We start from the raw sequence: 13,698 nt of genomic DNA, 5'->3' as shown, positions 1-13,698 counted from the left end.
ATTACCAAGACTCAGTGCACTATAATATCATCATCTTTTGTTTTTTACTAATCATAAACCCTTACCTGGAAATCAGCAAATTTTAAGACTTGCAGCATGGGACCTTAAATAACATGAAACTTGTTTGGCTCAGAGGACATTGATCATTCTCCACCATCATCTTATTCAAACGCCCTCAGACCTCTGTTGCATCTACTTGTATTTGCTTTTGTCTTACTGCTGTTCATCCTCTTGTGGTTCAGGCGCAGGACATTGAGGGCACAGCAAACGTGGCCCATGTGCTGGTCCACGTGGCGGTGATGGACGTGAATGACAACGAGCCGGTGTTCCTCAACCAGCCCTTCCACGCCCTGGTGTCCACCGTGTCTCCGCGCAGCCACGTGGTCACTAAGGTGAGCATAAGAGCCCAAGCAGATCTTTTTTGTCAGACACATGCCGGGCATAACTTGTGCTCTCCATAAAGTAGTAGGTTCCTCCATGATCAAGCAGTGAACCTTTGCAGTGACTCCCAAAGTTATGTAATTGTTGATTATGAGATGGTCCTATTACCAAGCCCTTTCCCTTGTGTCTTCAGGTGCAGGCAATAGACGCTGACTCTGGGGAGTTCGGAAGTGTCCGCTACGAGCTGGTGCGAGGCAGCGGTGAGCTCTTCGCCGTGAATAAGAAGACGGGTGAAATTTCCCTGAAGCAGACCCTGATGGCGGCCGACAAGACCTACAGCCTCACCGTTGCTGCCTACGACGGGGGAAAGCCTCCCCTCAGCTCACAGGCCCATGTCCTCATAAGGTGAGTCACGCAGCCAGGACCACCTTGCCTTGGGTCAGGCCTGTTAGCCTCAGGGTTCTTCTTGTGTTGAAGATGTTAACCTGCCCGTCACGGGTCCCCAGGGTGGTGTCTTCTGAAGGGCCAATGTTCACCGCACGGTACGAGGCAGCCGTGCCAGAGAACGCCGCCAAGGGCACGCCCGTTGTAAGGGTGGAGGCCGCTAGCCCTTCCGGGGAGCCCATCATGTACACCATTGTGGCCGGCAACACCGAGGAGCTGTTCGGCCTCGACTATTCCACAGGTGGGGGCACCATGGCAGGCAGCAGCAAGGCCTTTAGTGGCAGTGGCTCACCTTGCCCAGAGCACACCAGTATTAGTGATGACACATGCCTTGTTGATCTTAGAGTTACACCACCACTGAAATCTTACTAACACATGAGCTTGAGAGGTGTGTAGGTAAGGTGAGAGGCAGAGGGAGACCCGGCGTGCCAGCCGTCCAGAGTGAGAACTGTTGGACACTTGCTAACTCTTATAAATCATAGTTGTTCCACCATACCTTGGAGCACTTCATTGTGATTGGCCTTAACATGAGTGTCAATGAGTAGTGCAACCAGTAACACGAGTTTCCCAGCTGCTAATAACTGTGACCTTGCAAAATTATCTGCCACTGACAGAAGCTTTCTTCCTCCTCCATGGGAAAGGGACAAACTTGATTGCTGTTTTTTTTTTTGTTGTTGTTGTTGTTGTTTTTGTTTATATGTTTATTTTTATGTGGGGACCGTACTACTGCCACATGTTCCAACCTGATCAGCTTAGTTTCTTCATCATCTCTTAGTCTGTGTAGTGAAATGCCAGTCTAGTGTTTTCAGCTGCTCCCAAGGCTGTCTCTCGTTAATGTGTCTTTCAGGTGACAGGGGGCCTCGTGGTGCAGTGGTTAGCACACTCGGCTCACAACCGAGAGAGCTTGGGTTCGATTCCCGGGCAGAATGGAAAAATTTGGGCGGCGTTTCCGATACCCTACGCCCCTGTCCACCCAGCAGTGAATGGGTACCAGGTATTAATCGGGGGTTGTGTCCCGTCTCCTGGGATCTGTTCCTTTCTCCTATAATTCCTTCCCCTTCTGTCTCTCTCCGGCATATGACCGCAGATGTTGCGCCGACTAAACGAAACTTTCCGAACTTTCTTTCAGGTGACAAATTATTCCATGCCTTTCTCCTCCTCCTTTTTTTTATTGTCAGTTCTCATTGAGTAATCCCATGGCAGCCTTTCAGTACAGTCACCCATTTCCAATAACTTCATTAAATTTCACCGTCTACTCCTGGTTCCTCTGATAAATCCTGTCATGATCACCCTGCGGACTTTTACAATCCTCAGCTTCCATTGATTTTGTGATCTTTGTATCATCGCAAACAGGCTTGTATATCTGCCCATCCCTTCCACCATGTCCTTAACACAATGGGTGCCAGCACTGTGCCCTGGGAAACTCCACTTATTCCTTCCCTCCACCCTGACATATTGTCGTAGATTACTTTCCTCATCTGTCGGTCTCTCAGAAAGTCTTTTGTCTACTCTGCTATTCTCCCTGTCAGTCCTTATATATTCTCCTGCTTTCATATTAGTCTTGTGGTAGTATTTTGTCTAATGCCTCGTCCAGATCTAAGTACACACAAACCACCCAACTGCCTCCCTCCTGTAACATGTCCATTACCCTTGCATCTTCCCTTCACCCACCTGCTTGTCCTTACTCATACATCATGAAAAAAAAATGTATCTCTTTGTCATCCCTGAACCTCCGTACTTTGCTTCATGAAAGGTTTGTCTGCTTTCCCAGGTGGCAATGCAGTGGATCTTGAATGTAAGTATTTGTTTTATCTTCCCGTTTTGTCCTACTTGTTCAGTGTAAATATTTATGATGAAGCCTTCCTCCCGGGCACTGTGACAGCTCTGAGTCGTGTGCCGGGCCAGGGGCGGAGCACAGGCTTATGTTTAAAGGGCCTGAGGTGGATGGTTGAGGTGGATGGATTTAATTTTTTCTTTGCACATAATTTTCAGAAATTACTGCACGAGAAGCCTTATAAAGCATGACCGCGTATTTCTGGAGTAATAGTTAAACACCAATATGTGGATAATTTAAGGAACAGAAAAAAATTGTCATCAGTAGGAGGAAAATTTGATAATAACCAAATAAAAGGTGAGAGAGAGAGAGAGAGAGAGAGAGAGAGAGAGAGAGAGAGAGAGAGAGAGAGAGAGAGAGAGAGAGAGAGAGAGAGAGAGAGAGAGAGAGAGAGAGAGAGAGAGAGAGAGAGAGAGAGAGAGAGAGAGAGAGAGAGAGAGAGAGAGATTCCTTTCATGCTACACATTTGTGCTTCATCATTGCCTTGTAATATCAGTGATTATGATTCATTTAGATGCAGTGTGTGTCCTAAACATGCCTGGTCATGTTCCTGGTTGATGTGTTCCCGCCATGAAGTGCAAACCCTTGCAATCAGAAACTCCTCAGCTTACCCGCCTGTGTTTCGGGCAGCCAGACGCTTGTTTGCCGCACAAGCGTTTGCTCCCACCCACCCTGCTTTTATATATACATATATATATATATATATATATATATATATATATATATATATATATATATATATATATATATATATATATATATATATATATATATATATATATATATATATATATATATATATATATATATATATATATATATATATATATATATATATATATATATATATATATATATATATATATATATATATATATATATATATATATATATATATATAGATATATATAACCTCGGTTTACGAGTTTAATTCGTTCCGAATATTGTTCACACAACGAAACGCTCGTAAACCAAAACAAATTTCCCCATTGAATTAATGTAAATCCCCTAATGCGTCCCATATCTCAAAAAAATATTTATATAATCATTTTACATGTTATTTTTTAACAGAATTAAGTAATTTTTTTCTAAAAAATAGCGATGATTAATAATATGGAACACAAATCAATGTGTTACGGTTGTTACGGAGACTCCTGCAACCGCTAGCTACGCCCGAGGGGTAGGCTTCGCCCGGGGGTTTAGTAGCCGCAGTCTCCCTATTCTCGAGGCACCGGAACTACGTTCGACCACCCAAAGTCACTTATATTAAGTCAAGTCATACGCAGCTTTGTGGGAGGAGACACGGCAGAGGCGTGGCTTATGCGTGACGCTGCTTGGTGCCAAACCAGAGAATGTAGAATATAGGATTTAGAGAAAACGAAGGAAGGCGGACTAATTTAAATCAAACACTTCAACATCCCCCCCGCCCCCCTCACACCCCACACCACCGTTTGTAGGCATTGGATTTACAGTCACGCATAGCATAATAAAAAGGCATATATTTTCATCAGTGACTTGCCTGAACGCGCGGTGAAAGAAGGCAAACATGCACATCCAAAGTGCATACCCGGCCGCAATTTTAGTCACTCGTGAACTGGCGGGTATTTGGAATCAAGTGACGTCATCCCGCTGCTCCGCCCCAAACCGCCCCTGCGCGTACTGGTCGCAGTTTTGAAGGTAGAGTGACTTGACATGTTGTAAGTGACTTTGCGACCACCAACGTGAAGCTAACCCGACGTATCGTCCGAGATGGAGTGTGAACGGGAGTCTGTCACGTCCAGGAGAGCATGCAATATGCCGAGGCTCGCCCTCCGTTCCTGTTGCGAGCATAGTAGCCACCGTTCCTGTTTTCTTTGCAGCACCGTGCCTTTTAACCATCTTTCTGGGGGACATTGTTAAAGCACAAAGAACTCACACTGTAGTGCTGAAAACACACTGTAGTGCTGAAAACATGACACGAGCGCACGGATGCTATTTCTACGAGTTTACAACGCGGAGTGAGACTAGAGCCGTCATCTGGCGGTCAGGAATTATCCTAGACTAGAGCGCAGACCTCCGTCCTAGGGCTCAATGCATTCAGGCTAAAAATCGGGCCAACAGAGTACTGGGTTTCATCTCAAGGAGCGTAAGCAATAGGAGCGCTGAAGTCATCCTCAAACTTTACTTAGCACTAGTTAGACCTCATCTCGATTATGCAGTTCAGTTCTGGTCCCCCTACTATAGAATGGATATCAAGATGTTAGAATCTGTTCATAGGAGGATGACAAAGATGATTCAGGGGAAGAGAAACTTGCCTTATGAAGACAGGCTGAAGCATTTAAATCTACACTCTCTAGAAAGGCGAAGGTTGCGAGGAGACTTGATCGAAGTCTATAAATGGATGAAGGGCTTTAATAAAGGGGATGTCAATAGGATTTTGAAAGTAAAAGAGCCAAGGTAGGACGCGTGGCAATGGTTTTAAGTTAGACAAATTCAGATTCAACAAAGACATAGGCAAGAATTGGTTCACTAATAGAGTGGTGGACGAATGGAACAGGCTTGGGAGCCATGTTGTGGGTGCCAATACCATAGATACATTCAAGAAGAGGTTAGATAAAGCAATGGATGGTGAGGTAAGGTGGGGTTGAGTGTACAGGAGCTGCCTTGTATAGGCCAACCGGCCTCTTGCAGACTCCTTACGTTCTTATGTTCTTATGTTCTTATGCACTCTGGATACATTATTGAACCATTAACACTTTGACATGACACTTAATGAATGTCTGCCAGTTTTGTTGATCATAAGTACATGAAGTGGTTGCTGCCTTCTGTTTCCCCGCTTGCCTTGACAACTTATCACTAGAAAACATGTACACAGACATTTCTCATGATGTTCATAAGATGTGTGTGTGTGTGTGTGTGTGTGTGTGTGTGTGTGTGTGTGTGTGTGTGTGTGTGTGTGTGTGTGTGTGTGTGTGTGTGTGTTTGCATTATTCATTATCCCTGCCAACACATTTTTTTCATTTTTCCCTCCATGCACTTGCATGAACCTTGTTATATAAAACAGTTTTTATATGGTACTGGTGAGGTGTTTAGTCTGAGTGTGTTGGCATTTACTGGTCCAGCACTGCTTCCCTCACTGGTCTTAGCACACAAAGGTAATGGTGTCGCCCTGTGTCCAGGCGTCGTCCAGACCACTGCCCTGCTGGACTACGAGGCCTCCGCCAGCCACAACCTGACGGTGCGGGCGCGGGACCCCTTCACCGGGGGCCACACGGACACCCACGTCACAGTCGCAGTCACGGACGTCAATGACAACCTGCCGGAGTTCAGCCGTTCCGTCTTCAAGGGAGACGTGTCGGAGGCTGCATCACCGGGCCACGTGGTGCTGCAGGTAAATTACTTCAGCAAATATTACAGGTTTTTCCACTTTTTTTAATATGAAAATTTGACCATAAACTCTTTTATAAATATTGATTCCCATTCACTGCCTAGTAACATTTCATTGTTAATCAATCAAAAATGGATCTTATGCATAAGTTTGATAAGCTGATCGAAAATCAAAAGTTTGAATTCTTTTGCATTGTCAAGACACCTTCACCCTCTGCCTTGTACAGGTCTCGGCAAGTGACGTGGACACGGGGCCAGGCAGTTCAGTGCGCTACTCGTGTGTCATGGAGTGTGGCAGCTTTGAGGTGCGTGCCTGGACGGTGCCGTCACACTCACCAAGGAGCTGGATGCAGAGACTGAGGCTCAACACGTGCTGACTGTGCTGGCCACGGACTCAGGCATACCCCAGCTCTCCTCCACCGCCACAGTGGTTATTGACGGTAAATTACATGTAGACAGTAAACACTTATATAGCCAGACTAGTTGGGCCAAAGGCAAGTTGTATGCATGAAGTTTCCATATGCTTGAGGTACTGAACGTTATGGCTGACAAAGAAGGTATATTCCACCAGCTGGTTTTAGAGTGGGTTCTCAACCTTGGTATGCATCCAGACAGTAAATTAAGTAATAGAAAAATATGAATATAGAAAACCACTTTTTCGATTATAAATATTTGATTAACATCCTGCCAACTCTGGGCAGGACACGCATGTAGGAGGGGGCAGAACAAGTGGACAACAGTAACTACAGTATATCTAGGGTCATATTCTTAAACATTGCAGCACCCAAGCGCTCATGTTTGACTAGGCTTGCATAGGAGTTGTGGTTATTTCCATGGGTAGTTTTATGACCCCGATAATAGTCGACCCTTTTTCTGTGCCTCGAACCTGAAAATACACTCATAGGAAACCGACTTAGCTCCATTTTGGCCTTTGGAAATAGTTGATGTGAAGGGGAAGCCTCAGACCACACCGACCCTATAGTCGTGTTTTGTTAAGCCTGGCCAGATGTTTTCTTTGCCTACAGTTGTGGACTTCAACGACAACCCTCCAGCGTGGCGCCAGGACAGCTACTCCTGCCGCGTGTCGGCCGAGGCCCAGCCCGGCCATGTGGTCACCTCGGTGTCTGCCACTGACCCAGACGCTGGTCAGGTCACGCCGCTCAGTTATGCCATTCACTCGGGAGACCGAGACGCCATCTTCAAAATGGATCAGCTGACTGGTAAGGTTCATGTACGCGTACAGATGACTAGACTTAAACCTTCAACAATGGCCATCGTTTATTTAATCAAACCCGCCTCGGTCCGCACAGACGGCCATCATTCATTTAATCAGACTCTTTCGCGCCACTAATTTGAATGTTTAGATCAAATTTGGCGGGTTCTGTGACTTGCCGAGGTGTCTGCCAGCATAATTATCTGACCCTCGTATATTTGAAATAAGATCATTAGCCCTCACTGAGCAGCCCTGGAACCGTAAGATAAGAAAACACTGGGAAACACAGGACAGGATAGAGAGTGAAGATCATTCTGAGTACAAGGATAACAGTGACGAAAACATTGTGAGTAGTGACAGGCAGGCCGTTGCCCGCTCATCGACATACTTGTACTTAATTGCACTATAAGATGTAAATAAATAAAAATAGTGAAAGCATGCAGTAGTGAGAGTGACCTAGAGAGTGATGGTGTAATTTCATTATCTGTGCTGCACTCTAGCCCAGCAAGTGCTCCAGCGTGACTATTACACAACGTATCGCAATTTGGATTTCACCGCTGTCTTCAGGGAGTTAAGACGCTTCATACAATGTGAATAAACAACAACAAAATAGCAGCTGTTTTTACCCGTATCCAGGGACCATTTAGTGAAAACAATACCTGTCGTTTAAGGGTTAAGGAAGCTTGAAGTTTGGAGGAAATTTTTTTGACATTTTCAGGGATACGTGTTGGAAAGAAAAGCCGTTGTTTTGATGAAGGGTTGAAGGCACGATTGTTTGCTCCTGCAGTGACCAGAGTGGTGCAGGAAGAGGAGATGGAATGTGTTGGCTTGAGAATGGTGAATTTTAACTATTGAAAGGTGGATCTTTTTCCCCAGGTGTGTTGACGGTGACGGCCCCACACAAGCTCAAGGACGTGGCCTCCCTCACCCTGAACCTGTCTGTGAGTGACGGGGTGCACGCGGCCTTCACCGGCCTGCACGTCTCGGGGCTGGCCTCCAACCACCACGCGCCGAGGTAACCTTTTAGTATGGTCTTTGGGTACAAATGCTGTGATGGCCGTGTTTAAGGCTGTGATGGCGTGTTTAAGGCTGTGATGGCCGTGTTTGAGTGTGATGGCCGTGTTTAAGGCTGTGATGGCCGTGTTTAAGGCTGTGATGGCCGTGTTTAAGGCTGTGATGGCCGTGTTTAAGGCTGTGATGGCCGTGTTTAAGGCTGTGATGGCGTGTTTAAGGCTGTGATGGCCGTGTTTGAGTGTGATGGCCGTGTTTAAGGCTGTGATGGCCGTGTTTAAGGCTGTGATGGCCGTGTTTGAGTGTGATGGCCGTGTTTAAGGCTGTGATGGCCGTGTTTAAGGCTGTGATGGCCGTGTTTAAGGCTGTGATGGCCGTGTTTAAGGCTGTGATGGCCGTGTTTAAGGCTGTGATGGCCGTGTTTGAGGCTGTGATGGCCGTGTTTAAGGCTGTGATGGCCGTGTTTAAGGCTGTGATGGCCGTGTTTAAGGCTGTGATGGCCGTGTTTAAGGCTGTGATGGCCGTGTTTAAGGCTGTGATGGCCGTGTTTAAGGCTGTGATGGCCGTGTTTAAGGCTGTGATGGCCGTGTTTAAGGCTGTGATGGCCGTGTTTAAGGCTGTGATGGCCGTGTTTAAGGCTGTGATGGCCGTGTTTAAAGCTGTGATGGCCGTGTTTAAGGCTGTGATGGCCGTGTTTAAGGCTGTGATGGCCGTGTTTAAGGCTGTGATGGCCGTGTTTAAGGCTGTGATGGCCGTGTTTAAGGCTGTGATGGCCGTGTTTAAGGCTGTGATGGCCGTGTTTGAGGCTGTGATGGCCGTGTTTAAGGCTGTGATGGCCGTGTTTAAGGCTGTGATGGCCGTGTTTAAGGCTGTGATGGCGTGTTTAAGGCTGTGATGGCCGTGTTTAAGGCTGTGATGGCCGTGTTTGAGGCTGTGATGGCCGTGTTTAAGGCTGTGATGGCCGTGTTTAAGGCTGTGATGGCCGTGTTTAAGGCTGTGATGGCCGTGTTTAAGGCTGTGATGGCCGTGTTTGAGTGTGATGGCCGTGTTTAAGGCTGTGATGGCCGTGTTTAAGGCTGTGATGGCCGTGTTTAAGGCTGTGATGGCGTGTTTAAGGCTGTGATGGCCGTGTTTAAGGCTGTGATGGCCGTGTTTAGGTCAGATGGCCGTGTTTAAGGCTGTGATGGCCGTGTTTAAGGCTGTGATGGCCGTGTTTAAGGCTGTGATGGCCGTGTTTGAGGCTGTGATGGCCGTGTTTAAGGCTGTGATGGCCGTGTTTAAGGCTGTGATGGCCGTGTTTAAGGCTGTGATGGCCGTGTTTAAGGCTGTGATGGCCGTGTTTAAGGCTGTGATGGCCGTGTTTAAGGCTGTGATGGCGTGTTTGATGTGATGGCCGTGTTTAAGGCTGTGATGGCCGTGTTTAAGGCTGTGATGGCCGTGTTTAAGGCTGTGATGGCCGTGTTTAAGGCTGTGATGGCCGTGTTTAAGGCTGTGATGGCCGTGTTTAAGGCTGTGATGGCCGTGTTTAAGGCTGTGATGGCCGTGTTTAAGGTCAGATGGCCGTGTTTAAGGCTGTGATGGCCGTGTTTAAGGCTGTGATGGCCGTGTTTAAGGCTCAGATGGCCGTGTTTAAGGCTGTGATGGCCGTGTTTGAGGCTGTGATGGCCGTGTTTAAGGCTGTGATGGCCGTGTTTAAGGCTGTGATGGCCGTGTTTCAGGTCAGATGGCCGTGTTTAAGGCTGTGATGGCCGTGTTTAAGGCTGTGATGGCCGTGTTTAAGGCTGTGATGGCCGTGTTTAAGTCTGTGATGGCCGTGTTTAAGGCTGTGATGGCCGTGTTTAAGGCTGTGATGGCCGTGTTTGAGGCTGTGATGGCCGTGTTTAAGGCTGTGATGGCCGTGTTTGAGGCTGTGATGGCCGTGTTTAAGGCTGTGATGGCCGTGTTTAAGGCTGTGATGGCCGTGTTTAAGGCTGTGATGGCCGTTTTTAAGGCTGTGATGGCCGTGTTTAGGCTGTGATGGCCGTGTTTATTGTGATGGCCGTGTTTAAGGCTGTGATGGCCGTGTTTAAGGCTGTGATGGCCGTGTTTAAGGCTGTGATGGCCGTGTTTAAGGCTGTGATGGCCGTGTTTAAGGCTGTGATGGCAGTTTTTGAGGCTGTGATGGCAATTTATGAAGCCGCTAACATTATCGTCATCTTTTTTATGATAAATGAGACAGTCAAAAAGGTCAACCGAAAGTCTTTTATCTTAAGGTTTTCACACCAGTCAGTTGGCATGAAAGCATTGATAAAGGACAGCAAGGGAATATCACTGTGAAAGAGACCAACGAGGTTGAAAACACTCAATGATCTTAACCCCTTGACTGCGGATTTCCTACCAGAAGACATCACTAAGCTACAGGAATGGAACACAAAATGGCTGCTACAATTCAATGAAGAAAAATGTAAAGTCATGCACCTTGGGAGGGGATATCCAGCATACCAATACCACATGGGAACACTCCACTATCCACCACAGAGGCAGAGAAAGACCTGGGAGTATATGTTACCAGGCTACCAGTGAAGGCCACCAGTGAAGGCCAAGACGGTTAAGGTTATCACACCAGTCAGTAATCATTTAAATAATTATAAAAGACAGTGAGAGAAATATCAATATTGCATCATTTAAAGAGTCAAGGCAGTCAGTTACCTTTAAGTTTTCACAAGAGCAGTCAATATGAAAACAGTAATAAAAGATAGCAAGGTATATCTTCTTCTCAGTGTGGCAGATTTTAAGGAGGCCCAAGACAGTCAGCTATATTCAAGTTTTCATATTGTTCTCTCCCATCTCACCTTGTAAGGCACTGATAGGTAGACAGCATGTATAATAAGCAACACCAGCAAAGTCCTCAAGCAGCCCAGACAGCCACAAACACCCAGACCTTACCTAGGGCATTATAGCAGGAAATGAGCACTGTCTTTGGAACATATTACATACAACATTGCAATATATATCATATATCTACCTACCAAACAGTGCCATACAACCTCACTGTATTTTTATCCTCCTCAGGTTTAATCGCACTCTACAAAGCTTACATGGCGGAAAACTCTACTCAACCTTCTCATCAACCATTGGAACACACTACATTGCACTAGCTACCAAACATCCTACCAAGCAGTGCCATACAACCTCAGTGTCTGTTTATCCTCCTCAGGTTTAATCGCACTCTACAAAGCTTACATGGAGGAAAACTCTTCTCCTCAACCTTCTCATCAACCATTGGAACACACTACATCGCACTGCCTACCACATCCTACCAAGCAGTGCCATACAACCTCACTGTCTGTTTATACTCCTCAGATTTAATCGCACTCTACGAAGCTTACCTGGAGGAAAACTCTTCTCCTCAACCTTCTCATCAACCATTGGAACACACTACATTGCACTAGCTATCATACATCATACAACCTCAGTGTCTGTTTATATTCCTCAGGTTTAATCGCACTCTATATGAAGCTTACGTGGAGGAAAGTTCATCTCCTGGCCAGCTAGTCATCAACCTGGTGGCCACGGACCTTGATGCCTGGGACCTGGGCAAGCTGCAGTACACCATCCTGCACCAGACTTCAGAGGGAGCCTTCACCGTGGACAAAGAAGGTAGAGAGAGACATTGGTTGGTATTCTTAGACAATTTCATTTCTCACATCAACTATTTCCTAAAGGTCAAAGAGGGGATCAATCAGGTTCTAATGAGTGTTTCTTTAGGTTCACGGTACAGAAGAAGGGTCAAACTAACACCGGGGTCATAAAACTACCCCTAGAAATGTGCAAAACTCCTACGAAAGCCTTGTCAAATATGTGAACTTGGGAGACAAAATGTTTAGTAATACGGCCCTTTGAATTTACTTGTACTATACTTTTGAAATTTAGGTTCTTGCAGTAAGAGATTTCATTTGAAGGTTTGATGTATGAATGTTGTTGTTCATAGTATTAGTAGGAGTAGTCGTAGGAGGAGAGGTAGTAGTAGTCATAGTAGTAACAGTAATGGTAGCAATAAAAGGTTAAGGAGAAAAAAAAAATGGAAAATATGCTGCTCTTCCAGTCATATTTTATTGAAGTTTTCCCTGAGACAGCATTACAATAGCTTGTATATTTACCTACATTTTAAACCTCAAGGAACCACATCACTAGAGCATACTGTTGTGAGGCTTTGAATGAAAGATACCCTAAACTTACCCTAACCTAACAAAACGCCGATGATTACCAAACAATTACCATATGTCTTGACTCGGAAAAATCACATATGCGTCCTTACTAATGAGACTTTCTATGTAACCCGAGATTGGCCTCTCTTTTGGCCACTCTTTACTTTTATCTTTTTTTAGGAGCAGCATTTAGCGGCTTTTTGCTACACTTTTCTTTTATGCCCATCAGCCGCTTCATTTCCCGTAAAAAAAAAAAAAAAAGTAACATCTTTGTAATTTATACCATACAAACTTCACCCCTTCCCAGGCAACCTATACACTGAGACACCTCTGGATCGCGAGTCCCTGCCCATGCACAGCCTCAAGGTGTCTGTGATGGACGAGGGGGGCCGGGCCAGCTTCACGGCGGTGCGTGTGACGGTCCGTGACAAGAACGACAACCCACCAGTCTTCATGTTGCCAGAGTATCAGGCGAACATCAACACTGACGTGGCTCCCAGGACAACCATTCTCAAGGTGGGGAACACTGGGCAGGGAGGAGTTAGGCCCCGTTCACACTGTGCCGACTCTGGACCATGACAACTGAGTGACTTTTAGGCCCCGTTCACACTGTGCCGACTCTGGACCATGACAACTGAGTGACTTTTAGGCCCCGCTCACACTGTGCCAACTCTGGACCATGACAACTGAGTGACTTTTAGGCCCCGTTCACACTGTGCCAACTCTGGACCATGACAACTGAGTGACTTTTAGGACAACTGAGTGACTTTTAGGCCCTACTCACACTGTGCCGACTCTGGACCATGACAACTGAGTGACTTTTAGGCCCTACTCACACTGTGCCGACTCTGGACCATGACAACTGAGTGACTTTTAGGCCCTACTCACACTGTGCCGACTCTGGACCATGACAACTGAGTGACTTTTAGGCCCCGTTCACACTGTGCCAACTCTGGACCATGACAACTGAGTGACTTTTAGGCCCCGTTCACACTGTGCCAACTCTGGACCATGACAACTGAGTGACTTTTAGGCCCCGCTCACACTGTGCCAACTCTGGACCATGACAACTGAGTGACTTTTAGGCCCCGCTCACACTGTGCCAACTCTGGACCATGACAACTGAGTGACTATTAGGCACAACTCACACTGTGCCAACTATGGACCATGACAACTGAGTGACTTTTAGGCCCCGCTCACACTGTGCCAACTCTGGACCATGACAACTGAGTGACTTTTAGGCCCCGCTCACACTGTGCCGA

General features: G+C 46.4%; 1 protein-coding gene across 1 annotated transcript in view; it reads left to right on the top strand.

The window, feature by feature from the left end:
• Window positions 1–6,157: 6,157 nt before the first annotated feature.
• The window catches only part of LOC126992207 (protocadherin Fat 1-like), a 30,146-nt gene continuing 22,605 nt past the window's right edge, over window positions 6,158–13,698 (top strand). The window contains exons 1-6 of the mRNA XM_050850866.1: window positions 6,158–6,278; window positions 6,331–6,465; window positions 7,051–7,245; window positions 8,115–8,253; window positions 11,725–11,888; window positions 12,744–12,952. Coding sequence (XP_050706823.1) covers window positions 6,158–6,278; window positions 6,331–6,465; window positions 7,051–7,245; window positions 8,115–8,253; window positions 11,725–11,888; window positions 12,744–12,952 — 963 coding nt within the window. The remainder of the gene's footprint in view (window positions 6,279–6,330; window positions 6,466–7,050; window positions 7,246–8,114; window positions 8,254–11,724; window positions 11,889–12,743; window positions 12,953–13,698) is intronic.

This window comes from Eriocheir sinensis, unplaced genomic scaffold (genome assembly GCF_024679095.1).
Source record: "Eriocheir sinensis breed Jianghai 21 unplaced genomic scaffold, ASM2467909v1 Scaffold419, whole genome shotgun sequence".
Lineage (NCBI taxonomy): Eukaryota > Metazoa > Arthropoda > Malacostraca > Decapoda > Varunidae > Eriocheir > Eriocheir sinensis.
Note: the sequence above shows the minus strand (reverse complement) of the source record. Positions and strands in the feature narration are given on the sequence as shown.